Genomic DNA, 23,601 nt, shown 5'->3' with positions numbered 1-23,601 from the left:
TTTTATTCTAGGCTCAAGCGCGTTCATTGAACTCTATACCATGCGAATACAGTCATAAATGGTGGCATATAATCTGCACCCGAACCTGTTGGATTTGTTGTGAAAGTATGGACATGATTTCCTCCTGGTTCAGTTTGTCGAAAAGTCTTTTTTGCTGCATTGTTATAAGATGGAGATAAAACATCATTGCCAGCTTCATACTCTGAGTTGTATAATGGGTGGTCTCTTAATGAGTGGCTATGGTCGCCAGAAAAGTTTGTAGTTCCTGTATGAGTGTGCGGTGGAAGGTTTGCTTCTGTAATTTTCTTTGAACCTCCGGCTTGTTTTGAACTTTTAGTACAATATAAGAATTTGTCTACAATCTGTTCCCACTTACCAAAACCTAAAACTGTTGCTGGATTTGTTGAGTTCATTGACGTATAAATAGAGCCTATAGGATATAATGTTTCAAGAATCTGAGTCTTTAATGTTTGAAGCTCTGTTTTGTCTGCTTTTTTATCTAACATTGCTGGTAGTTCATGTGTTTCAAAGTTTCTGACATGACCTTCGATATTCATACATTTGTTATTTAAGGAGTTTAGTGTATCTTTTACGCTTGTACTTGGATTCTCTAAAGGTGCACTTGAACCAAGGGTATAGTTCAATATTATGTCGTCTGCTCTAACAGTAGTGAAGGATTTATGTGTATGGTTCTTGTCAGCTTTACTGTCTAATGTAGCTTGAAGTTCATTTATATCGGAGATGTTGTGTTTATGAGATTTCAAAACTTTGTTCATTGCTTCGAGTTCAACTTTGTCAGCTTTACTTTTAATAGCATCTTCAAACGTTATTTTTGACTTAACTCTCAAAGTAAATCTTGGTTCAACTAGTACACCGTTAACATTGAAAGTAGAGGCATAAATTTCACCGGTATAACCAAATGCTTCTGGTGCTTTAGCTACATCATACTGTACAGTACAGCTTATGTCATAACCTTTAGCACGAATGTATTTATATCTTCTTTCATTAACATTTTTTGTCTTCGCTTCATCACTTCGTGTTAAATATCCATGGTAGTCCGTTATAATCTGTTCGTCTGAAGTTATATAATGAACATGGTTCTTGTCCGCTTTACTATTTAATGTAGCTTGAAGTTCATTTATATCGGAGATATTGTGTTTATGAGATTTCAAAACTTTGTTCATTGCGTCAAGTTCATTTTTATCTGCTTTACTATTTAATGTAGCTTGAAGTTCATTTATATCGGAGATATTGTGTTTATGTTCTTTATCTGCTTTTTCGGCTAATTTCTCTTCTATCTCATTTATTTCAAGTTCATGCCTACCACCACCTCCCGAAGAAGTATTTTTCTTCAGCTCTTGAAGAACGTCCACTTCGCCATCTTTGGTGTCAATAATGAGACTTTGAGTTAAAACCTTTCCTGTCTTAATGGATGTTTGTAAAACTTCTTCTTCACCGTGTTCGGGGTCATGGTCGTCATCATATCTTGTGAAATCAGAGATGTTGTCATACATTAAGCATATCTGTCTCAAAAGTTCTGCTATTTGAAACTGGAACGAAAGATATACAGAACTTTCATCATCTCCTAAAGTCAAGTCTGCTTTCTTAAGTATTTCTTGAATGTATGCAATGAGAACAGAGTACCTTGGAAAATATTCGAACAATATTTCATTAGCTGTTGGTTTTGGTGGTTCTTTGGAGTTTCTGTTGTTTCAGTTCCTTCTGTAGGTTCTGTTGGAGTTTCTGCATCTCTTGACTTCAATGCTCTTGCTCTCAAAGACCTAAATGTTAGAGCACCGGGTTTTACAAAGGACTTTATAAATGCTTTAATAGTTCCTGGTAAGTTATTGTTAGCATTAAGTAAGTTCCTTATGCTTCCATCATGTACGTCCATAGCACTATGTAAAAAATCTATACTTTTCTTGTAGTCAGCAATAGACTGACTGTGATTTTTTAAAGATTTGTCAATACCTTTAAGCCAATCTTCATGCATGTCTGATACTGAGCCAAGAATATCATTTGCTTCCTTTAGTGTATTTTGTGCTTGTCGTAAAGTATCCAATCCCGTACGTGCATTGTTTGCTATACGTCTTACAGTATCTATTTGACTCCTTGTTTCTTGCATCCAACCAGATAAAGTTTTAATAGTATCCGAACCATTTGAAATGAAGTTCAAAGCATTTTTAACGTCATTTAAAACTTCTTCACCAAGTACTGCCCATATCTTTCCGATTTGGTATTGAAGAACTCCATATGAAGCAGCTGTTAAACCAGTATTTATAAGGTCCCATATCCATGATTTAGCAGTTTTTCCATCCTTTCCATCCTTTCCATCCAAACCGTTTTCGCCTTGAGGTCCTTGTATTCCTTGTATTCCTTGTGGTCCTTGAGGTCCGGTGTCACCCTTCTCTCCTTTCAGTTCATCTTTATGTTCGTTATAATATTCTAATGTCATAAGGTGTACATCATTACTGCTACCAGCAACGCCAAGAATTTGTTTCTCATTCATGACTAAATTCTTTAGGCATTTAATGTTGTCGTCAAATCGAAAGCTCTTTAACAATTCAATGAGAACATTTAATACTTTCACTAATGAGGCATCTACTGTAGAATTTATATATTGCACCGTTCCATCATTTATGATAGGAACCTTGCTTGTTGTAATGAATGGGTCATAAGTGTTAAAAGTATCGAAATCAATGACTTTTTTAGTTTTTCCATCGTCAATGACTAAATCATTGCCTTCAATGGTTAAAGTTGAGTTTTCGTTTACTAGTTCATGTGCTCTTCTTGCTTCATTTGTTTCATACGCATATGCAGCAATAGTCATATTTTAATGAGAATAAAATGTTGTTCTATTTGCAAAGTACAGACCCAAACGAATATGGAACAGTAAAGCTACAAACAAACTTAGGTCTACAGAATGAAGCACTTGCTTTCAGAGTTGTTGACTTCAATACTATCGCAACTTTTGTCATAACAGATGAAACAGATTTCATGGAGTTTGAAATAGATGGAAAGAAGCACGAAATAAGATTTCACAATAATGTAGAATATAAGATGGAAACATTAGCTGGAGTGTTAAATGCTCTCATAAATACTACAATAAACAAGGATAACGAAGAAAACTTAATGAATGTTAAACTTATTGCAGGAGTTTTGAAGTTCAGTTATGCAAAGGAGTTTAAGATAACACGAATGAGTCATAGAGTTCAATTGCTTCTGGGAGCATACCATATGACATTTCCTTTGAAAAGTGTTGACAAAACGATTGAGATGAAATCTGTTCCATACGTATGTTATGGTAATTGTTTGTACATTGAGTCTAAAATAGCTAATGTCACAGGTATTTCAGGAGTTAATAGTAAAGGTTCAGTAGAATATAAGTCTTTCTGTTATGCAGTCAATTCAATGTTCATTCCAAACGTTCCTGTCATAGCAACTCATTTAGGTAAATGGATTCGCATTAGTCCTCATAATTTGAAAGACATGCAATTCAGACTTGTTGACTTTCAAGGAGAGCCTGTAGAACTGAAGGCACCAGTGCGAATGACTGTTGAAGTTGACTTTTTAGAAAATATTAAATGCAACAGCTTACAAGAAAACTCAGAGCTAAAAATATAAAGTATGAATGTTATGTATTAGGTCATGAACTTTGGTTGTTGCTGTTTGATGAAACAAATGAGTTAGTTATGTCAGTCAAGAGAACAGAAAAAGGCGTCAAAGGCGCCGAGCGCAAAGCGCTATATTGTGTTAGTGAAAACTGCACCAAGTCAATAAGATTAGGTTTGCATTATGAAGATGAGTTCGATACTGTTGAAGAAGTTTTGGATAGATATTACAAATTGCTTTAATTTACTAAAACATATTTCAAGCAAAGTTTATATTCTGTTGAAAGTTTTGTATATTCATTCGAATATTTATACTTAAACTCAACTCCTGTAGTTCCTGGTGTTTCAATGATGCGGATGTTACCTATTTTCATGAATGGTGGCGTTTGACCACAGCATTCGATTTCAGGGTCGAGATAGTCAATGACACATTGTTTCCCTGTTATTCGTGATATAACATTTTCAAGGTCCTCCTTTGTTAGAATTATTTGGTTCTTGCTTATAAGATTTGTCAAAAGCTTCTTATCGTCTTTGAGTAAAATTGTTTGGTATAACTGAAGAAGGTAATGGTCTACGTTATCTGAAGGATTTGTTTGAACATTTATGTAAGGATTGTCGTTGGCTTCTCTTGAAAGAATTTGGTCCAGTGGTGGATACTCTAACTTAACATCTGATGTAGCGTTAGCTTGAAGCTGAGTTTAAATTCACGGATTTTCTGGTTCTGGTTCTTTTCTTTCAAACACTCTGAACTATAGTTCTTTATGACAATATTGTTTGTCGTTCGTGAGTCAACATTTGATGTTGGTTCAATTGGAACATTAACGGCACCAGCTAAGATGGATTTGCTTCTCATTTCATATAGAATAAAAACCTTTTATATGTATGAAATGAACAATACACTCGACAAGGGTTTGAATGTAAAGCTAACGAATGAAAATATTGTTGAATTCACTGAGACAGGAGCTGTGTATAAAGATGTAGAACTACTGAACAAAAGAGCTAAGGGAAGAAGCAGGAACATGAACAAAGGGTGGAAGCCTATAAAAATTTATGTCAATGATGGCTCAGGAGGTTAAAAACAAAGTATGCAGAAAGTTATAGAGTTTATGCTCTCAAGGTGAAAAGCCTTCATTTAAGAACAGCTATTCTAACAATATCCTCAAAAGCTAACGGATGGAGAAGTGGATGATATGAATGACAGCAAAAATATTAACAGAAATGGCGACAGAGATGCATGGAATTTGTTTACCATCAGTCAATTGAAGGTTAAACTTTAAAACAATGTTGGTCGTTCCCATGGAATATTTTTGACTTTAATGGTATTAGTCATGATATGAATCTCAAGGTATGAACGAGGAGAGATGAGAGACTTATATGCTTCCCAAATTTCTTCAAAAGGTAATGTTATACCTGACTGTTTCCAAATGAGTTCAATATCATAGCGTGAGAAACCTTGAAAGATAACGAAGTCAGTTATGAGACGTTTTATGTTTAAAGCTAAAAACCTCCATGTTTGCATAAGTATTGCTACAGTTAAATGGTAATGTCTGACTTTAGTAATGATATTAGCTAATGGTGAGTCTGGTTTTGACACTAAACCTTTTCCGGCGAAGTCGTCGCAAACTAACAAAGTATTTGAAGGATATTTTTGAAGGGGTATTTTGAAAGTTTTGATAGAATGTAGTTTGTAAGTCGTTTCATATCGTAAACTCCTGAGTACTGACGTAAGTGGTGTTTGTCAATAATTCTTTCCATCTCCTCAGAAGTCTTTTGCATTCCTGACTGTATAAATTCAACGATGGCATAATATTTCCTCTTACGTCGAATGTAACGTTGAAGAAATTCAATGAGTTCACTGTCTGGAACTTTAACGACAGAGGCTTGAACTTTTGACATAAATGTTTTCGCTGTTGATCCATAGAGTCTGAAGTTGCTGATATAATGATTTGGTCATAGTAAGAGTCGTTTCCTAAACGCTCTGTTATGAGTATATGACGAATTAAATTAAATGTCTTACCTGAACCCATCTTTCCACAATAGAAATAAACGCCATTTGAACAGAACTCATAGTCCTTACTGAAAGGAAGAATGAGAGAAGAGTTAAGTTTGTCTGTAGTTTCATTCATGTCTTCATCTACGTCATGTATTAAATGCTTCATTTTATCTCCATTAAAAATGCAAGTCAGAAATATTCAGAACATAGCACCGAGTCTAACTGACAAGAGTATAAAGATATACTATGAACACGTTATGATGAAACCAAAATTCAAGAAAGTCAGTATACTTATGAATATCCAAGGCACTGGGTAGAGTATGTAGGAGGTGAGAAAGCTATTGAAATCAGACAGGTTCGAAGTATTCCAGCAGGAGGAAGAACAATATTATTGAAGAACTTTAATGTTTTGAGATATAATGATGAAACAAAGAAGCAAGATAGTTTTCCTGTTGCTGTGTATGTGAACCTAGACACAGGAGATGACATGAAAGTTTTTAACACAAAGCTTCAAACGGTAGTGAGAGAACAACTGACTGCGGAAGGACATCCATTACCTTCAGAAGTTACCATAGCATATAATTTTGAAACAAACTCAATAGATTTTAAAGTCATCTCTGCAAAGAAGTCAGGTTTTACATTTAATGAAGCAGATGTATATTCGAATGAAAACTTCAAAGCTATTGCATGGTTAGATAATGACGATTGCTTTAAGAAAATATTTAAATTCAGTGACTCAACGATGTCAATAGATGACCTTCGTGGAATGTTACCATCGACGTTTACAGTTGAAGGTTCAGCAGGATTGCTTACAAGATTGTCAATTGGTGGTATTTGGTCTCGTGAGAACATTGTTATAAAATCCAGTATAAGTGAATTTGCTGAAGAATCTATATTATGTCTTTCAAACTACATGTATTCGCCACCGAAGCATTATAGTATAACAAACTTTGTCAGTAAGTTTAACATAAGACTTGTCGAACCTTCTTCAATGAAAGATGTTGTGCTACCTAAAGATGGAAAGGATGGACTCATTATTGAGATGATTTTAATAGCATATTAAATGAGCTTGTTCTTGAAGGTCATTCATGATGAAATAACTGTTGTAGAAGATGTTAGCAATTGTTCAGACATTTTGAAGCGTATAGATGATAAGAAATAAGTTAGATAGACCGCAAAGCGGTGAGGGCGAAGCCCGTGAGAACGCTTATGTTTCATTGACTTTCTCCAGTAACGAGAACTTTTATGAGATAATATTGAAGAGAGATGATTTTAATATGGTGTAAATGGTAGCTTGGGCAGCTTTAGGCGCAATGGGAACAAAAGCATTAGCATTTGGAGCAAAAGCACTTGGAGCTTATGACGCAGTAAATAAAATGAGTGGAGGAAGAGTTTCGAAGACATTAGATGCAAATAAAGGAAAGATTGGAGGTTGGGTTGCAAAGAAGTTAAGATTAAATAAAATAGGGCTCATAAATAAAGCATCCAATTTGGTTGCGACTGAGTCAGAAAATGCTTTAGGAAAGGACGATGAGTTTGCAAAACACGCAAAAGACTTTAATGACCAGATGAAAGGTGAAACAATGCATTTAAATAGAGTCGATGGAACTCTTCCTCCATCAGTAGTTCTTCCGTATGGTCCCTATGGAATGTATGGAAACCCTTATGAAAGACCATTTAACCCATTGACTGGTGGAAGTAACTGGTATCATTACGGCCGAAGAAGAAAGACAGTCAAGTTGGAGACAGACGTGAAGAAAGCAACTAAAAAGAAACCAAGGAAGAGAGTTATAAAACAATGAATTCAACAGGGTGAAAAAACAGGTGAAAAAAGAGGTGAGATCTCACCGCTTCACCTAAATTTATTTTTGCGCTATGTTTTCATACGTGTGGGAGTGGTGATATCATTTATTTTTTTATTTTACTGAAAATTTTTATTTGGATGTAAATGACGAAAACTATTGAGATAACAAACTACAACGGTCATGAGTTCAAGAATTTGTTCTTCGTTCCTCGTGAAAATACATTCTATCAGATACGAGGGAGAAAGGGTAAAGTTAGTTTGAGCGTTTATGAAGGAATGAAGAATGGAAAGTTTATACAAGCATACGATACAAACGGTAAACGTGTTTCATTAGCTTTGTCAAAACTTACAGGTATAAACTATGACAGTGATTTTGACCTATATGAAGAAGAAAGTGAGTCAGAAGATTATGAGCTGTTATATGAAGCACAGCAATGGGAGGAGTTGCAATACTTTTGTAAGTGAGAACGTTTATTTTTACATTAGTGAGTTCGTTAGTGAAGTGGTTGGCGGCTTTGTAAATATTTAAGGTTAAGTTGGTGTTGTCGTTTGTGTTGTAAAATATACGTTAACGGTTTTGTAAAGTGTCAAATTCACATATAATGGGTAAGGAGGCTCGCAGTGTCTCCGTACACGACTTAGCCATACTAACTCTCGGAATCACATTTCAAGGTTTTGAAGCACCAGTACTTCCCAGAAAGGCGAAATCTTCGACTCGATGAACTTGTCATCGAGTTATATTCCAGTGTTGTTCCTTCATTCCTGATTAAGTTGCAAATTAAAGGTCTGGATTCAGAGAGAAGTGTTAAAGTTATCAAAAAAGTCACAAGAGATTTCGAAGAAATGACACAATTTAAAAAAGTCGAATGCATCAGTATGCTTGAAGCTGTTCAGAAAGGTCTGAAAAATGATACACTTGATCCCAACATTGTTTACTCAACATTAAAAATATTATTGCAAAGAAAACATTTGATTTAATAAACATTTAATTTATTATAATTAATTTTTTATTACAGTATACTAAAAATGCTATAAATAAATTATTATATTTTATTAAAATGTGACTTTTAATAGTAAGTGAATAAAATAAATCAGGAATTGGGAAAGAAATAAGGTTAATTAAAAATAATGAAAATTACAAGTTTAAGGTTAATGAAAAAGTGACAATGGGCGAGTTTGTCCCCCACTCTCTGAATTGCGAAAGACAAGAAATTCAATGAACGAATCATGCAAAGAAGAATATGTAGCATGCCGTTTCTTCATCAAGTTGAATGATGATCAATTTGATATTTGATTTTGTTTTTTAATAAAATTTATTAAATAATTTGTTTTAAAAAGTATTATTTTTATTCGTAAAGATATTAGACAGAAGGTGGCCAGCCTAATGTCTATCAATCTTTAATATTTGTAGTAATTTCCCGCATTTCTGAATGATGATTGATTAGCTTTGTTGTTATTGATGTAAAACTGGATAAGTATTAAATAATTATATTAATCTTGGCCAGGGGACTGCTGATGGCCAGTCAGCAGCGGCCACTATGAATCATTATAATTATTTAATACCTAAATTGAGGTAAAAAGCAATAAGACTTGCCGAGCCTCATGCCCCTACCTCATATAAATAGAATCACACTTTAGTGAATCAACATCTATAAGAATGAAGTGTTTTGAAGCTGAAATAATATTGAATAGAAATTAATTTTTTCTGAAATTTTGAATGAAATTATGGGAAATAAAAAAATTACTAAATATTGTATTCATACAAATATATTATTTTAAAGGAAAAATAGATGCTGATAGAAACAATGAAAATTTTTGAAAACTTTACAATTAATTTATGTTCGTTAACCACAGAGCTTGCAATCCAAAGCTCACGTTAGACAACAAGAGTCATGAAGTCTCATACTAAGGGATATCCAACATATATTTTAATAATCTAATGTTTGTGACAAATATTCAACATAAAATTAAGTTTTCGTTTCGTTACAAGGCATTCATACTTTGGAGATATCATATTTAATGTACAGAAAAGTTAATATTAAACAATACATGCTAAAGAATTAATAAATAAGATAATAAAATAAATTTATACGTAATTACTTTCATTTAATATGCTTTATGCTGTATAATATTGATTAAGAGGCATTAAAAGGTTCCATAGTCTGCTTTTATAGGCAAGATTTTTGATAAAAATTTTAAATTTTGAAAAATGATGAGAAAAGGAAAAAAAAGGTAAATGAGAGCAAGAGGGGGGATAAAAAGAAAAAGAAAAGAAAGGAAAGGGAAAAATAAAAGAAAGAAGGACATATAAAAATTTAGATGTGCATTCTTAATGCCGAGGCGGCTTGCCGCCGAGGCGCGATTTTTTTAGGCCTCTACGGTAACCCGGCAATGTTTTTTTTAAATCTTGTACAGCCCTAAAAGTAACTAATTTTAGCTGTCAAATACTTTTGTATTTTGAAGTAAATTAGTATAAATTTGATATTATTTTAACTCCCTTTGAAAACCTCAATTTTCCATACAGAGGGAACGGGAATAGCATCCAATATTCCCTGAGAATGGTTGCGCATTCTCAGTTCCCTCTATATTTCGAACGAAGCTCTCATCGGTCTTTTTTTTTAATACTAAACGTTTTTTCCCTGTCACTTTTAGCTAAAATTTGGGTTTGCCTGTGATATGGTAATCATCAGATAAGAGTTTGACAAGAAATAAATATGACTTTGTATAGCGATTATTATACGGAATGATATCTAAAATGTCTTCAATAGCATTTGTGGGAAGATATTTCTTTGAATCAATCAATTCTGTTTTGATCATTTTGTAAATTGACTTTAATTCTTCTTCATTTTCCGTTTTTAGCCGATACAATGCAAGATATGAATCGATATAGTATTTGCAGATACTTCGCAATTTGTTGTATTTGCTTGGATCAACGTCTTGTTCGGACATTAATAATTTTTTAAAAAAAACATATTTGCGTTTTACCATATGGATTATCCCTTAAATTCATTAGAAGAAAAAAACACTAAGTTATACATGTAGAAAACAATGACCATAAAGATTTCGGATATAATTTATGAATTTTGATTAAGTCCATGGATATGAAGTGATGCAGTAACAATTAAAAGCCGATGAAAATACAATTTTCATCAATATACTTGTATTATTCAAGATTTTTTTTTGACAAGACTGTAACGTTATCTCATTTGAGTTTTATGAACCTAGATGTTAAATAAATTGGCATAATGCAGCAGTTTGTAATTATTATTCAATCTAAAGAAAATAATAATTATAATAAATGTGAATCGAGCATCGACGCTATGCACCTTTTAGCATTCTTGGCACATGAGTGCCCATAATGCAAGCTTGAGAAATTTGAAACTTCGCTTTAAACAATCACAATGAAGTAGGCAGACCATGGCGGAATTAGCTTATAATTTTATTATAAACAGTATCCTTAATTATCAGTGATTATGAACATATTAATATTTATAAAAAAATGAATTTAGTTGTATTTATAAGTTATCATAGTGTATTCTATCAATTTATCAATAGTATTCATATATCGTTAATAGCATAGTTGTTTAAAAATGTAAATATTAAAATTGCAATAATATTTTTTTAAAATTACCTAACACAATTAATAATTTTATTCAATCAGTCCGAGTGCGGCAGCACATGCACCTCCTTTAGACTTAATTCTTAAATACATTTTGAGTGTAGCATCTGTGATAGGATAAGATATATCTTTCTCTGTTTTATCACATTCTACGAGATATGTAACTGGTTTTCCATCCTCTACTCTAAATCTTACTGAAACGAAATGTGTTGGAATTGGCTTTGTGTTTGTTGGCTGTGAAAATTTAACATCTAACCATGTATTGTTATTTTCATCTTTATATGGCTCTGAAATAGAAGCTAACCAGCCGTTATTCCAAGACTCAATAAGTGCCTTTGTACTCATATTATTTCTTTATAAATAACGTATGAAAAACTTTACGTGTCAAAAAATAAAGTCACTTTTATTATCCTAAATTTAGATATGCAGACAGGGAGCATTACAAAAGAGCTTTCTGTACTTCTCTGTCACTATCTTAAAGATAGATTCCCTGAGACATATTCAGAACTAACTAAATTCGTCGAGAAATATAAGCTTTTACCAGAAGATTGTTCTAATATTGAAGAAGCTTTAACAGTTCGATATCCAAATTTCCCACCCGATCATTTCTTCCAATTCATCAAAACTCTTCGTCCGGAAGATGATTTTCCTAGTATTTTCAGGCGTATCACTCCATTTCCAAAAATTTCGAAAAACAATAATCTTTTCATTTCTCACGATTGCAAAGTTGTTTGTCACAAGGATTCTATATACTGCATGTACATAGATCCAATGTCTAGAGTACTCATTACTGGTTCTGATGATTTCTCAATAAAAGTTTTTAAATTACCAGAATTTGCTTTTGTCAAACGCTTAGTTGGTCATGAAGGATGTATAACAAACATCTCATGCAATCCTCTTTGCACAATGCTTCTATCTTCATCTCATGACAAAACTATCAGACTTTGGTCATTAGTTACAGGAAAATGCATATCGGTACTTGCAAACTTTTCATATGACGTCGTACATTCCGCCGTTTTCTCACCCAGTGGCTCAATGATCGCTGCAGCTTGTGAAGACGGCACTGTTCCACTCTGGACGACACCAGATGCTATACAAGGCAAGCCCCCATGCCGTATTCTTCGTTCTCCAGGCAAAGGGCCCGTTGCTTGGGTCACATTTTCTCCTGGTGGCGAATTTCTTGCCTATTCTTCCGAACCAAGCCACGTAACGGTTGTTCCCCTCAAGACAATGACACAGACTATCCTGGATCTTCACCAAAGCCTTGTGGATACCGTAATGTTCACTCATGGATTTTTCGGCAACGGAGAATACGGACCAAGACTGATGACAGTTAGCGGTGACGATGGTGCCGTCGCATGTTGGCAAATGGAATCCGGAAGTTGGAAGACCAAATATACTATTAAACACGGCGCAGGACGACAGAAGGCCAAGATCCTCAAGGTTGTATCAGATATCAATGAGAGAGTTTATGTAATTGCTCGTACGACCCATCTTTACCTCGCTGATATGATAACCGGCGAACCTCTTGGAACATTCCCAGAAATTCCTTTATGTGAGGAAGTTACGTGCATCGCTGCTCACCCATTTAATTCTGATATCTTCTTCATCGGAAATACAAGCGGAGATGCAGCTCTCGTCGATGCAAGTAAATTAGAGGTTATTAGTTCAGTAAGTCACGCAATGGGAGCATTAAATGAAGCTTGCTGGGCTTCTGATGGCTCTGCTGTCTATGCTAGCGATAGTGAAGGCGGAGTTGCAATTTTCAAGATTACTCCAACAAAACTCGAATTAAAATCAGTCAGAGAAATGGAACTTTTCGAAGGACACGAATTTGGTCACAAACATAATTTAATTTGCGATAAAGCAGGAAATAAAATAGAACCACAGCCAAAGACATACGATATTAGAGAATTAGACTTACCAATCAACATGTTACAAAGCACATTCCTCCGTGACTGTGCAAACGAGCTCGCTCTCGTTCAAAGAATTATTACAAATGATCATCCTGAGCCAGTAGCTCCTGAAAACCACTTAAACATCGCTCCTCCAACACATATTCCTGTAACAATCGACGTTTTGAACAATCCACGTGGTCCAAATGTCGTATTTGAAGAAGATACTATTGCTGAAGAAGAAGATGGAGATCTAACCATTGATATCGACTCTACAAGCGATGAATGGGATTTGGATACAGGTTTGGCCGGAGATGATGATGACAATGATTTTACGATGATGGAACAAAGCACTGATATGATTCCAAACAGGTGGCCAGCATGGCAAACAGCTATAGTTGCTGATGAGCTGTTTTACATTCCACAAGTTGGAGACGAAATTGTAATCGCAGCAGATGCTTATAAAGAAGTAGGCGAAAAGTATAATTTCCCATTACCAGATGACAGATCATTCTCTCAAGGACCAGTCAGAGGTATCATTACTGATATCGGATCACATGAAGCTGGAATTTTGGTTACATGCCAAATTAAAGCTTCAAATGTACAGATAATTTATCCAATCCCAGCAACGCAGACACGGTTTTTAGATACACTAACCAGATCCAGATCGGTTTCCGAGTCAATTTCTCGGTTCTCCCCCCAAGCAAGAGTTTCTGTGGCCCATATTGAGGGGGCGACGATCAAAATTCAGAGGGGCGTAATTTCGAAAGTCAACAAAGACATTTCTGAGCATCCTTACAACTCAGTGCATGTCAGATGGGATGATAATGGCGGCGAGAACACCATTTCTCCTTGGGATGCGTTTTCTGTTGGAAGAAAAAGAATTCTTCCGACATTACCTCAGTTAACGCAAAATGTCGAGAGAACAGCACTCTCTGTCATCGATTCTGCATGTGGAAAGGAGCCTGCCATGGTATCTCTCAAGAAATTTGATGAAGAAGCGATTGAAAAAATTTCATTTCCGATGTCATTGATTCTTTTGAGGGAAAGAGTGAAAGGATCATGGTATAGAACTCCTAGAGCTCTTATTTATGATATAGAGAAACTTGTTGGCGTTGCAAATGAAGTATTTGGCGCCGAATCACCAGTTACAGAGAACACAAAATCTGCTGTACAACATATGATATCTAGTATCAACAAGGCAGCGAAATCTTCAACAAAGAAGAAATCTCATTGAGATATTTTTATTTTATTTTTATTTTTGTTATATTAAAATATTAATCATTTGCTTTTTATTTGACTTAATTCTAACAAAATTGTCAATTCGAAGTAATTTTTTTTTTCATATTAAATTTCAAGAATTGTCTTAATACAAGCTAGAATCCAATAGAAATGGACTGCAAAGATTATCAATCTCTTCAACGGAAATATTCATTGATTGGATTGTCAATAACTTCAAATCACACTCAAAGTCGAATATGTACTGTGGAGATATGAAGTAAGTTTCAATTTGTAATTAAAGTCTGCAAAAGTTAAGAATTTGAAAAATTAATTGATGAATTTAGTGAAAATTTGATTCGAAAATAATCATATACACTTATCAGTGCCCTCACACAAACATTTATGAATTAGAATAATTTACTGTCAAAAAAAATTAATAATTGGATGGATGACACATTCAAAATAAAAACTTTTTTTTGAGAACAAATCGAGTTTTGAATTGTGAACTTTACAAAATGATCAATCGGAATTTTGCAATCCCCAAGATATTTCTTTAATTTTTTAAATTTAACCGAAAACAACCAACACAACTTTCAATTAATTCAAATCATTATTTTTCATGACAATTATAGCTCAAATTGATTTAGCACATAACATCTGAGATTTTCTTTCGAAGAATAGTTTCAATTGAATAGTTTATTTTTATTAAGATTTTGTTGATTTCTTTCTATCTATTTTCGGCCACATGCTCAACACCCGAACTGAGTCTCGAGAATGGAATATTAACAATTTCCTCAGGTGGTGAATTAGGAGAAGGAGCAATTTCATCAAAATATGAAATTAAATTGATTAAAAAAGTAACATTTGAAACAAATTCAGATACAAAAATCCAATCATTAGCATTTTATAATTGTATTTATTTAGAATCGTGTAATTTATCAAAAGATATAACTTTTATTTCATCTGATGCATTTAGATATTGCTATTCCTTGGTTGAAATTACTATCGATGCAGAAAATCAAAATTTTACAGTGGATAAAAACATCCTTTATAACAAAGATATGACAACAATCATCAAAGTTCCAGTCAACATGACACAAATTGATATTCCTACATCTGTTACAACAATACAAAGTCATTCGTTTCATTTTGTAAGGAAAATGAGCCGATTATATATACCAAAAAATGTTGAAGCAATTGACTCAGGATCATTTTTCGATTCTACAATTGATGTTATTGAATTTGAGAAAAATTCTTCATTAACAGAATTAAGTAGTAATTCATTTTCATACTGTAATATTCAACAAATCATACTTTCAAACACATTAACAAATATTGGGTCATATGCATTTGATCAAAATCAAAAACTATTCAACATAACATTTTTAACACCGAGATCAAACAAATTAACTATATCTTCTAATGCTATTTCAAACACAGTTATTGAATCATTTACGATTCCAAACAATACAATATTGGAAGCACATGCTTTAGATGCATCTAATTCTCTGACAACAGTTGAAATATCAGAAAATGTTGAATTAAAAGAAAATTGCTTTGCAGGATGCCCTAATATAACAAACTTTATAACTCATTCAGGCGGTGCTAATTTTAATAATGAGAGTGCTCTTGTACAAAATGGAAAATTATTGTATGTTACAAAAAATATAGGAAATAGCTATGATATACCAGGTGACACAACTATTTCAAATCCTCTATTCCAATATTATCAAAACTTAACAAATTTAACAAATACTCAAGGTAACCCAAGATATTTTATCCTGGGCTCTGTTATATACAGCATTGACGGAAATCAAGTTATAGGTGCTGCTGGTGGACTAGAAAATATTACACTTATAGACAGCGTCAAAGTTCTTGGCGATTATTGTTTCACATGCATGTCTAAACTGAAAACACTCACAATCAAAAGTGACATTGATTCGATCAACGAAAAAGCATTTTATCGATGTTCTATTGGCGAGCTGCATTTTAAACATGTTGGAACAATCGGAATTAGTGCATTCGAAGGATGCAATGCAGTAACGATTACATTTGAATCCAGTCCTGAAATTATTTCATCCAATGCATTCAAACAATGCAATATTCTTGAGATCACTCTGAGGGAAACGAACTCGATTGAATCAGAATCATTCATTTCTTCAGATTTGACAAAAGTTACATTCGAAGACAGTTGCATAGTTCCAACTATAGGTGATTCTGCATTTGAAAATTGTTACAGACTTAAAACAGTTACATTTCATCCTAAACTAGCAGGACTCGGCGAATCGGCATTTTTTAATTGCATGAGTTTAGAAGAAATAAGTTTTTCATCAGACATCACATCATTGTCTATTGGATCAAAATGTTTTTCTCGATGCAATTTTTCAACATTTACAATAGATAGTAAATTTTCTAATATATCATCATTTGCATTTTCAGGTTGTTCAAATCTTCGTGAAGTCAAATTTTACTCAATTCCACCATCTGTTGGAACATGTATTTTCTCATCTTGCAATAATCTTATCAAAATAAATTTACTAAATATTAATGATATAACAAATAGAAAGGAACAATTTAATACAATAATTTCAGATATCAGATCAAATATCAAAGAAATTTATTCAAATCTCAAAATATATCCAAAATCTTTGTTTTCTAACTTTATAAGTGTTGAGACTATTTCTATAGGAGCAAAAGAAATCAGCGAATCTCTTTTTGAAAACTGTACAAATTTGAAAATTGTCAAATTTTCTGGAGCAAATACTGGAGATAACAATCATAATTTTAATGTCAGAAAGCGAGCATTTTATAATTGCCAAAATCTTGATTATCATTTTCTTAAGGAAGTTAAATATGTTAATGAATATGGATTTTATGGATGTCAATTTCCAAAATCAATAGTCCTTCCCAGTAGTATTACAAGTATTTTATCACATGCATTCTCAAGCACAGGAATCAAAACAGTCAACTATTGTTCCACCGGACTTGTTTGTGTTGAAGACTCTTTTGATAGCAATGTCAAAGCATTTGTTACTGATTCATTCGAAAATCCTTCATTCTGTTCTCTTCCAACAACAATAATTGATAATTCAACATGTCGGAGCATTCCACAAACAAATAGTTTTGGTCAATTCTTTTACAAAGACAGGAGAATTTTCAGAAGATAAAACTCAGTTATAGATATAAATGAAAATATAGTTACTATCTAAAGTTTAATACTTTAAGCCATGAATAAAAATCGTTTGTTCTTACTTTGTCATATATAAATATTGCATTTTTTATGATTTTAAAGGATGTGAAGATGCAATTGGAAAAAATAAATTTAACAAATTGAGATTACATATAATAATGCAGTTGTAAATTGGCAGAAAAATGGTTCTTGAATCAATTCTTTATCTTATGTGAACTTTTTAGTATATCTAATTTCGAATGTAAATAAATAATGGGAAAGATATTCATTAAAGAATTAATTTTATATATGATGCGAACTGCTATTCATAATGATTTGAGTATGTTTCCATCAAATATTAATGCATACAATGAAATACAAATTTGCATGTCCATATATTTGTTTAAATTTCAATCACATGAATATTATAATAAAATCATTGAAATAAGTATGAATAATATTTGAAGGAACATGTTCAAAAATTTATATCTTTTGATCTGCTTATTTGAAGCATGCAATGAAAACAGATTTTTAAACTATTTGAAGTTTCTTCAATGAATTCATTTGACGGTTGATTAGAATGGCAAGCTTGTTTAATAACATACTTACGATTTGAAGTCAATAGCAATGCTTTAAAATCTATTTGATATTTTGCTACATCTTCCAATAAAAAATACATATTCATAGTTTATATTACTTATTGCTAAATAGAGAATGTCCAAATACATTTTTATTATGAATTAATATTCAATCTTGAATTTCAATCGAAATAATTCATTATTAATTACTGTACGCAATATATGAAAATCCATTTTCTGCTGTATATTAGAGAGCAGTATCTCCGCATTTATTATTAGAGAATAACTTCATTATTCAAAATCAGATATTCTTCATTTTGGATGAATTTAGGTCTTATTATTATTTCACATTTTAATTGAATTTAGTGGGTTTATTGTCAAATAAGATCACATGCTGATCATTAAAGTTATAATTTCATATACATGAAGTAAAAATATAATTAATTCGCAACATTGAAGAATATTTTATTTTATTATATTACATGCAACGAATGATGAAACAATTCGATGATTACGATATTTTCTAAGCCGTAATACTATTTCATTGTATTTCTTAGAGATATAAGGAATATAACATATTGATTTATCAATTATTGTTGTTGGAAGAGAACAGAATGAAGGATTTTCGAATGAATCAGTAACAAATGCTTTGACATTGCTATCAAAAGAGTCTTCAACACAAACAAGTCCGGTGGAACAATAGTTGACTGTTTTGATTCCTGTGCTTGAGAATGCATGTGATAAAATACTTGTAATACTACTGGGAAGGACTATTGATTTTGGAAATTGACATCCATAAAATCCATATTCATTAACATATTTAACTTCCTTAAGAAAATGATAATCAAGATTTTGGCAATTATAAAATGCTCGCTTTCTGACATTAAAATTATGATTGTTATCTCCAGTATTTGCTCCAGAAAATTTGACAATTTTCAAATTTGTACAGTTTTCAAAAAGAGATTCGCTGATTTCTTTTGCTCCTATAGAAATAGTCTCAACACTTATAAAGTTAGAAAACAAAGATTTTGGATATATTTTGAGATTTGAATAAATTTCTTTGATATTTGATCTGATATCTGAAATTATTGTATTAAATTGTTCCTTTCTATTTGTTATATCATTAATATTTAGTAAATTTATTTTGATAAGATTATTGCAAGATGAGAAAATACATGTTCCAACAGATGGTGGAATTGAGTAAAATTTGACTTCACGAAGATTTGAACAACCTGAAAATGCAAATGATGATATATTAGAAAATTTACTATCTATTGTAAATGTTGAAAAATTGCATCGAGAAAAACATTTTGATCCAATAGACAATGATGTGATGTCTGATGAAAAACTTATTTCTTCTAAACTCATGCAATTAAAAAATGCCGATTCGCCGAGTCCTGCTAGTTTAGGATGAAATGTAACTGTTTTAAGTCTGTAACAATTTTCAAATGCAGAATCACCTATAGTTGGAACTATGCAACTGTCTTCGAATGTAACTTTTGTCAAATCTGAAGAAATGAATGATTCTGATTCAATCGAGTTCGTTTCCCTCAGAGTGATCTCAAGAATATTGCATTGTTTGAATGCATTGGATGAAATAATTTCAGGACTGGATTCAAATGTAATCGTTACTGCATTGCATCCTTCGAATGCACTAATTCCGATTGTTCCAACATGTTTAAAATGCAGCTCGCCAATAGAACATCGATAAAATGCTTTTTCGTTGATCGAATCAATGTCACCTTTGATTGTGAGTGTTTTCAGTTTAGACATGCATGTGAAACAATAATCGCCAAGAACTCTGACGCGATATATAAGTGTAATATTTTCTAGTCCACCAGCAGCACCTATAACTTGATTTCTAGTCGAGTTGTATATAACAGAGTCTATGATAACATAGTTTGTATTATTTTGAGCATTTGTTAATTTTGTTAAGTTTTGATAATATTGGAATAGAGGATTTGAAATAGTTGTGTCACCTGGTATATTATAGCTATTTCCTATATTTTTTGTAGCATACAATAATTTTCCATTTTGAATAAGTTCATTTTCTATAAATATATTACTGCTTGAACGAAGATCAAATTTTATTATATTAGGGCATCCTGCAAAGCAATTTTCTTTTAATTCAACATTTTCTGATATTTCAACTGTTGTCAGAGAATTAGATGCATCTAAAGCATGTGCTTCCAATATTGTATTGTTTGGAATCGTAAATGATTCAATAACTGTGTTTGAAATAGCATTAGAAGATATAGTTAATTTGTTTGATCTCGGTGTTAAAAATGTTATGTTGAATAGTTTTTGATTTTGATCAAATGCATATGACCCAATATTTGTTAATGTGTTTGAAAGTATGATTTGTTGAATATTACAGTATGAAAATGAATTACTACTTAATTCTGTTAATGAAGAATTTTTCTCAAATTCAATAACATCAATTGTAGAATCGAAAAATGATCCTGAGTCAATTGCTTCAACATTTTTTGGTATATATAATCGGCTCATTTTCCTTACAAAATGAAACGAATGACTTTGTATTGTTGTAACAGATGTAGGAATATCAATTTGTGTCATGTTGACTGGAACTTTGATGATTGTTGTCATATCTTTGTTATAAAGGATGTTTTTATCCACTGTAAAATTTTGATTTTCTGCATCGATAGTAATTTCAACCAAGGAATAGCAATATCTAAATGCATCAGATGAAATAAAAGTTATATCTTTTGATAAATTACACGATTCTAAATAAATACAATTATAAAATGCTAATGATTGGATTTTTGTATCTGAATTTGTTTCAAATGTTACTTTTTTAATTAATTTAATTTCATATTTTGATGAAATTGCTCCTTCTCCTAATTCACCACCTGAGGAAATTGTTAATATTCCATTCTTCAGTTGAAATTCTAGTGTCGAGAATGAGAAAAATATTAAAAGAAAAATAATCATAATCTATTTTTATAATGGTATAATAATGATACGATCACTTTCAATGCTTTATTTAGTTCAATGTATTTATTGAAATATATGTTTATACCCAAAGAATTTATCCTTTTTGATTTACTCTTTTCTTTTTTCTTTTTGGTGTTAATTTCAAGATTTTCTATATCAAACGAGCGATGTCCAGAGAATCTAGGGCTGTACAAGATTTAAAAAAACATTGCCGGGTTACCGTAGAGGCCTAAAAAAATCGCGCCTCGGCGGCAAGCCGCCTCGACATTAAGAATGCGCATCTAAATTTTTATATGTCCTTCTTTCTTTTATTTTTCCCTTTCCTTTCTTTTCTTTTTCTTTTTATCCCCCCTCTTGCTCTCATTTACCTTTTTTTTCCTTTTCTCATCATTTTTCAAAATTTAAAATTTTTATCAAAAATCTTGCCTATAAAAGCAGACTATGGAACCTTTTAATGCCTCTTAATCAATATTATACAGCATAAAGCATATTAAATGAAAGTAATTACGTATAAATTTATTTTATTATCTTATTTATTAATTCTTTAGCATGTATTGTTTAATATTAACTTTTCTGTACATTAAATATGATATCTCCAAAGTATGAATGCCTTGTAACGAAACGAAAACTTAATTTTATGTTGAATATTTGTCACAAACATTAGATTATTAAAATATATGTTGGATATCCCTTAGTATGAGACTTCATGACTCTTGTTGTCTAACGTGAGCTTTGGATTGCAAGCTCTGTGGTTAACGAACATAAATTAATTGTAAAGTTTTCAAAAATTTTCATTGTTTCTATCAGCATCTATTTTTCCTTTAAAATAATATATTTGTATGAATACAATATTTAGTAATTTTTTTATTTCCCATAATTTCATTCAAAATTTCAGAAAAAATTAATTTCTATTCAATATTATTTCAGCTTCAAAACACTTCATTCTTATAGATGTTGATTCACTAAAGTGTGATTCTATTTATATGAGGTAGGGGCATGAGGCTCGGCAAGTCTTATTGCTTTTTACCTCAATTTAGGTATTAAATAATTATAATGATTCATAGTGGCCGCTGCTGACTGGCCATCAGCAGTCCCCTGGCCAAGATTAATATAATTATTTAATACTTATCCAGTTTTACATCAATAACAACAAAGCTAATCAATCATCATTCAGAAATGCGGGAAATTACTACTAATATTAAAGATTGATAGACATTAGGCTGGCCACCTTCTGTCTAATATCTTTACGAATAAAAATAATACTTTTTAAAACAAATTATTTAATAAATTTTATTAAAAAACAAAATCAAATATCAAATTGATCATCATTCAACTTGATGAAGAAGCGGCATGCTACATATTCTTCTTTGCATGATTCGTTCATTGAATTTCTTGTCTTTCGCAATTCAGATATTACACGTTCTACATCTGCTTCACTGCACGAAAGTGACATCATCCTTTTTCCAATTGGTCTTATTGCTTTTAGTTGCTTTATGCCATTCATGTACCAAAACTTGCCATCATTTTGAGCAAGATGATGACCATTTATAAGATGGGAATCATCTTGCTCTATGAAGAAATCGTAAGCATCAATCAATTCCTTGGCTCTATCGTCTTTATTGATCGTTGGATCAACTGTTGATTCGGCAATTGCTCTTTGTCTGAGGATTGTTATCATGAATGTGTATAGATCTTTTATCTCTTCATCTACAACATCCCAGACCAAGGAATTCCTCGAACCATCGGCATTTGTTTCGGCTGCATGATCGTCGTTAAGCATTTGTTCCTCTTCTGCTTGCCGGATCTCTTCATCATGCTCGGCTACCTCGTCAACACGTTCTGTTCGTTCTTCTTCAAGGATTTCGCCGAGTTTCTCAAATGTGATCTCGCGATTGATGATCCTCAGGGAAGGAATCGTTGGGACTTGCACATCTTTCAACTGCATTATAGGTGGATAGCTTGTCTTTGATGATCTTCCTTGCTAACGGTGTAAAGCCGAAAGCAAACCGAAGCAAATCAATTCTACCATATTCTTTCATATCATTTTTTAATATTGTAGTGATTGATCGGAGAATCTCTTCACCATCTGGCGTTAATCTTCCTGCCATTTCATCCAACATCCCTTGGCACTGTTGTATCATCAGGAATGCATAAGCACCCATGGACTTGTTGGAATTCAGCCATAATTGAAGTTGCTTTAATGGCTTGAATATCATTAAAGCATCTTTAAAGAGTGGAGGAATTCCATCACGTGTCCATTGTAACTGTTCACGTGTAGCTCTGGAAAGGGATAGTGGAAGATCTCCACTTCTTAAAGCAGTATTAATTGTTTCCAGATTATCAAAGACGAAAAACAGAGTATCATATATGTAGAGCCAGCGAGTTTCCGGGATTGATGGAACCCTGATCTTGTATCTCGCTCTCATATCGTGATTCTTAAAGATAATGATAATCTGGTGAACTCTATTCATCAGTTCATTCAACAATGGACATTGCTTACGTGCGTGGACAATAGCATTGTTCAAGACGTGGTTAAGGCAACGAATGTACACGGTTTGTAAGCCAGGGAAAAGGGCTCCTTCTGGCCTCCAGTGGCAGAGTCCTTTAACCTGGGCTGGCAAACCATCTCCGACTACTCCAGCTACGTGGTTTTTATTAACCTTAAGAGAATCAAACCACGTATGGTAGTCCTCGTATGTCCAATTAGTCGAAATTGTTGTGTCGAAGAATTGGTGGCGATCTGTTTTGCCTGGATT

General features: G+C 32.6%; 9 protein-coding genes and 3 pseudogenes across 12 annotated transcripts, besides 4 other annotated features; 5 read left to right on the top strand and 7 right to left on the bottom strand.

Moving 5' to 3' along the window:
- Positions 1–8,041: part of a mobile genetic element that runs on past the window's edge.
- On the bottom strand, positions 24–1,514 carry TVAGG3_0502070 (phage tail repeat-like family; the record flags this gene model as incomplete). Its single annotated transcript, XM_001304121.1, has 1 exon — positions 24–1,514. The coding sequence occupies one exon, from the start codon at positions 1,512–1,514 to the stop codon at positions 24–26; it is 1,491 nt and encodes a 496-aa protein (XP_001304122.1).
- On the bottom strand, positions 1,589–2,830 carry TVAGG3_0502060 (annotated as a pseudogene). The gene has a single exon. A coding segment is annotated over exon 1 (1,242 nt).
- TVAGG3_0502050 (uncharacterized protein) lies at positions 2,848–3,624 on the top strand (the record flags this gene model as incomplete). The annotated part of the gene is made up of 1 exon (XM_051236665.1): positions 2,848–3,624. The coding sequence occupies one exon, from the start codon at positions 2,848–2,850 to the stop codon at positions 3,622–3,624; it is 777 nt and encodes a 258-aa protein (XP_051094489.1).
- TVAGG3_0502040 lies at positions 3,851–4,464 on the bottom strand (annotated as a pseudogene). Its single transcript has one exon. A coding segment is annotated over exon 1 (614 nt).
- TVAGG3_0502030 lies at positions 4,885–5,737 on the bottom strand (annotated as a pseudogene). The gene has a single exon. A coding segment is annotated over exon 1 (853 nt).
- Positions 6,347–6,667, top strand: TVAGG3_0502020 (uncharacterized protein; the record flags this gene model as incomplete). The annotated part of the gene is made up of 1 exon (XM_001304119.2): positions 6,347–6,667. One exon carries the CDS (start codon positions 6,347–6,349, stop codon positions 6,665–6,667), a length of 321 nt encoding a protein of 106 aa, XP_001304120.2.
- TVAGG3_0502010 (uncharacterized protein) lies at positions 7,553–7,873 on the top strand (the record flags this gene model as incomplete). The annotated part of the gene is made up of 1 exon (XM_001304117.1): positions 7,553–7,873. One exon carries the CDS (start codon positions 7,553–7,555, stop codon positions 7,871–7,873), a length of 321 nt encoding a protein of 106 aa, XP_001304118.1.
- A 19-nt stretch (positions 8,042–8,060) lies between the features above and the next one.
- Positions 8,061–8,597: a mobile genetic element.
- A 1,038-nt stretch (positions 8,598–9,635) lies between these two features.
- Positions 9,636–10,078: a mobile genetic element.
- A 922-nt stretch (positions 10,079–11,000) lies between these two features.
- On the bottom strand, positions 11,001–11,378 carry TVAGG3_0501970 (28 kDa A-kinase anchor family; the record flags this gene model as incomplete). The annotated part of the gene is made up of 1 exon (XM_001304115.1): positions 11,058–11,372. The coding sequence occupies one exon, from the start codon at positions 11,370–11,372 to the stop codon at positions 11,058–11,060; it is 315 nt and encodes a 104-aa protein (XP_001304116.1).
- A 62-nt stretch (positions 11,379–11,440) lies between these two features.
- TVAGG3_0501960 (regulation of cell shape) lies at positions 11,441–14,197 on the top strand (the record flags this gene model as incomplete). The annotated part of the gene is made up of 1 exon (XM_001304114.1): positions 11,451–14,159. The coding sequence occupies one exon, from the start codon at positions 11,451–11,453 to the stop codon at positions 14,157–14,159; it is 2,709 nt and encodes a 902-aa protein (XP_001304115.1).
- A 1,007-nt stretch (positions 14,198–15,204) lies between these two features.
- On the top strand, positions 15,205–17,310 carry TVAGG3_0501950 (surface antigen family; the record flags this gene model as incomplete). Its single annotated transcript, XM_001304113.1, has 1 exon — positions 15,205–17,310. One exon carries the CDS (start codon positions 15,205–15,207, stop codon positions 17,308–17,310), a length of 2,106 nt encoding a protein of 701 aa, XP_001304114.1.
- Positions 17,311–18,355: 1,045 nt separating this feature from the next.
- Positions 18,356–20,842, bottom strand: TVAGG3_0501940 (antigen BSP-related family; the record flags this gene model as incomplete). The annotated part of the gene is made up of 1 exon (XM_001304112.1): positions 18,356–20,842. The coding sequence occupies one exon, from the start codon at positions 20,840–20,842 to the stop codon at positions 18,356–18,358; it is 2,487 nt and encodes an 828-aa protein (XP_001304113.1).
- Positions 20,843–21,026: 184 nt separating this feature from the next.
- Positions 21,027–23,601: part of a mobile genetic element that runs on past the window's edge.
- TVAGG3_0501930 (uncharacterized protein) lies at positions 22,152–22,790 on the bottom strand (the record flags this gene model as incomplete). Its single annotated transcript, XM_001304111.1, has 1 exon — positions 22,152–22,790. The coding sequence occupies one exon, from the start codon at positions 22,788–22,790 to the stop codon at positions 22,152–22,154; it is 639 nt and encodes a 212-aa protein (XP_001304112.1).

This window comes from Trichomonas vaginalis, chromosome II (assembly GCF_026262505.1).
Source record: "Trichomonas vaginalis G3 chromosome II, whole genome shotgun sequence".
NCBI classification, from domain to species: Eukaryota; Parabasalia; order Trichomonadida; family Trichomonadidae; genus Trichomonas; species Trichomonas vaginalis.
Note: the sequence above shows the minus strand (reverse complement) of the source record. Positions and strands in the feature narration are given on the sequence as shown.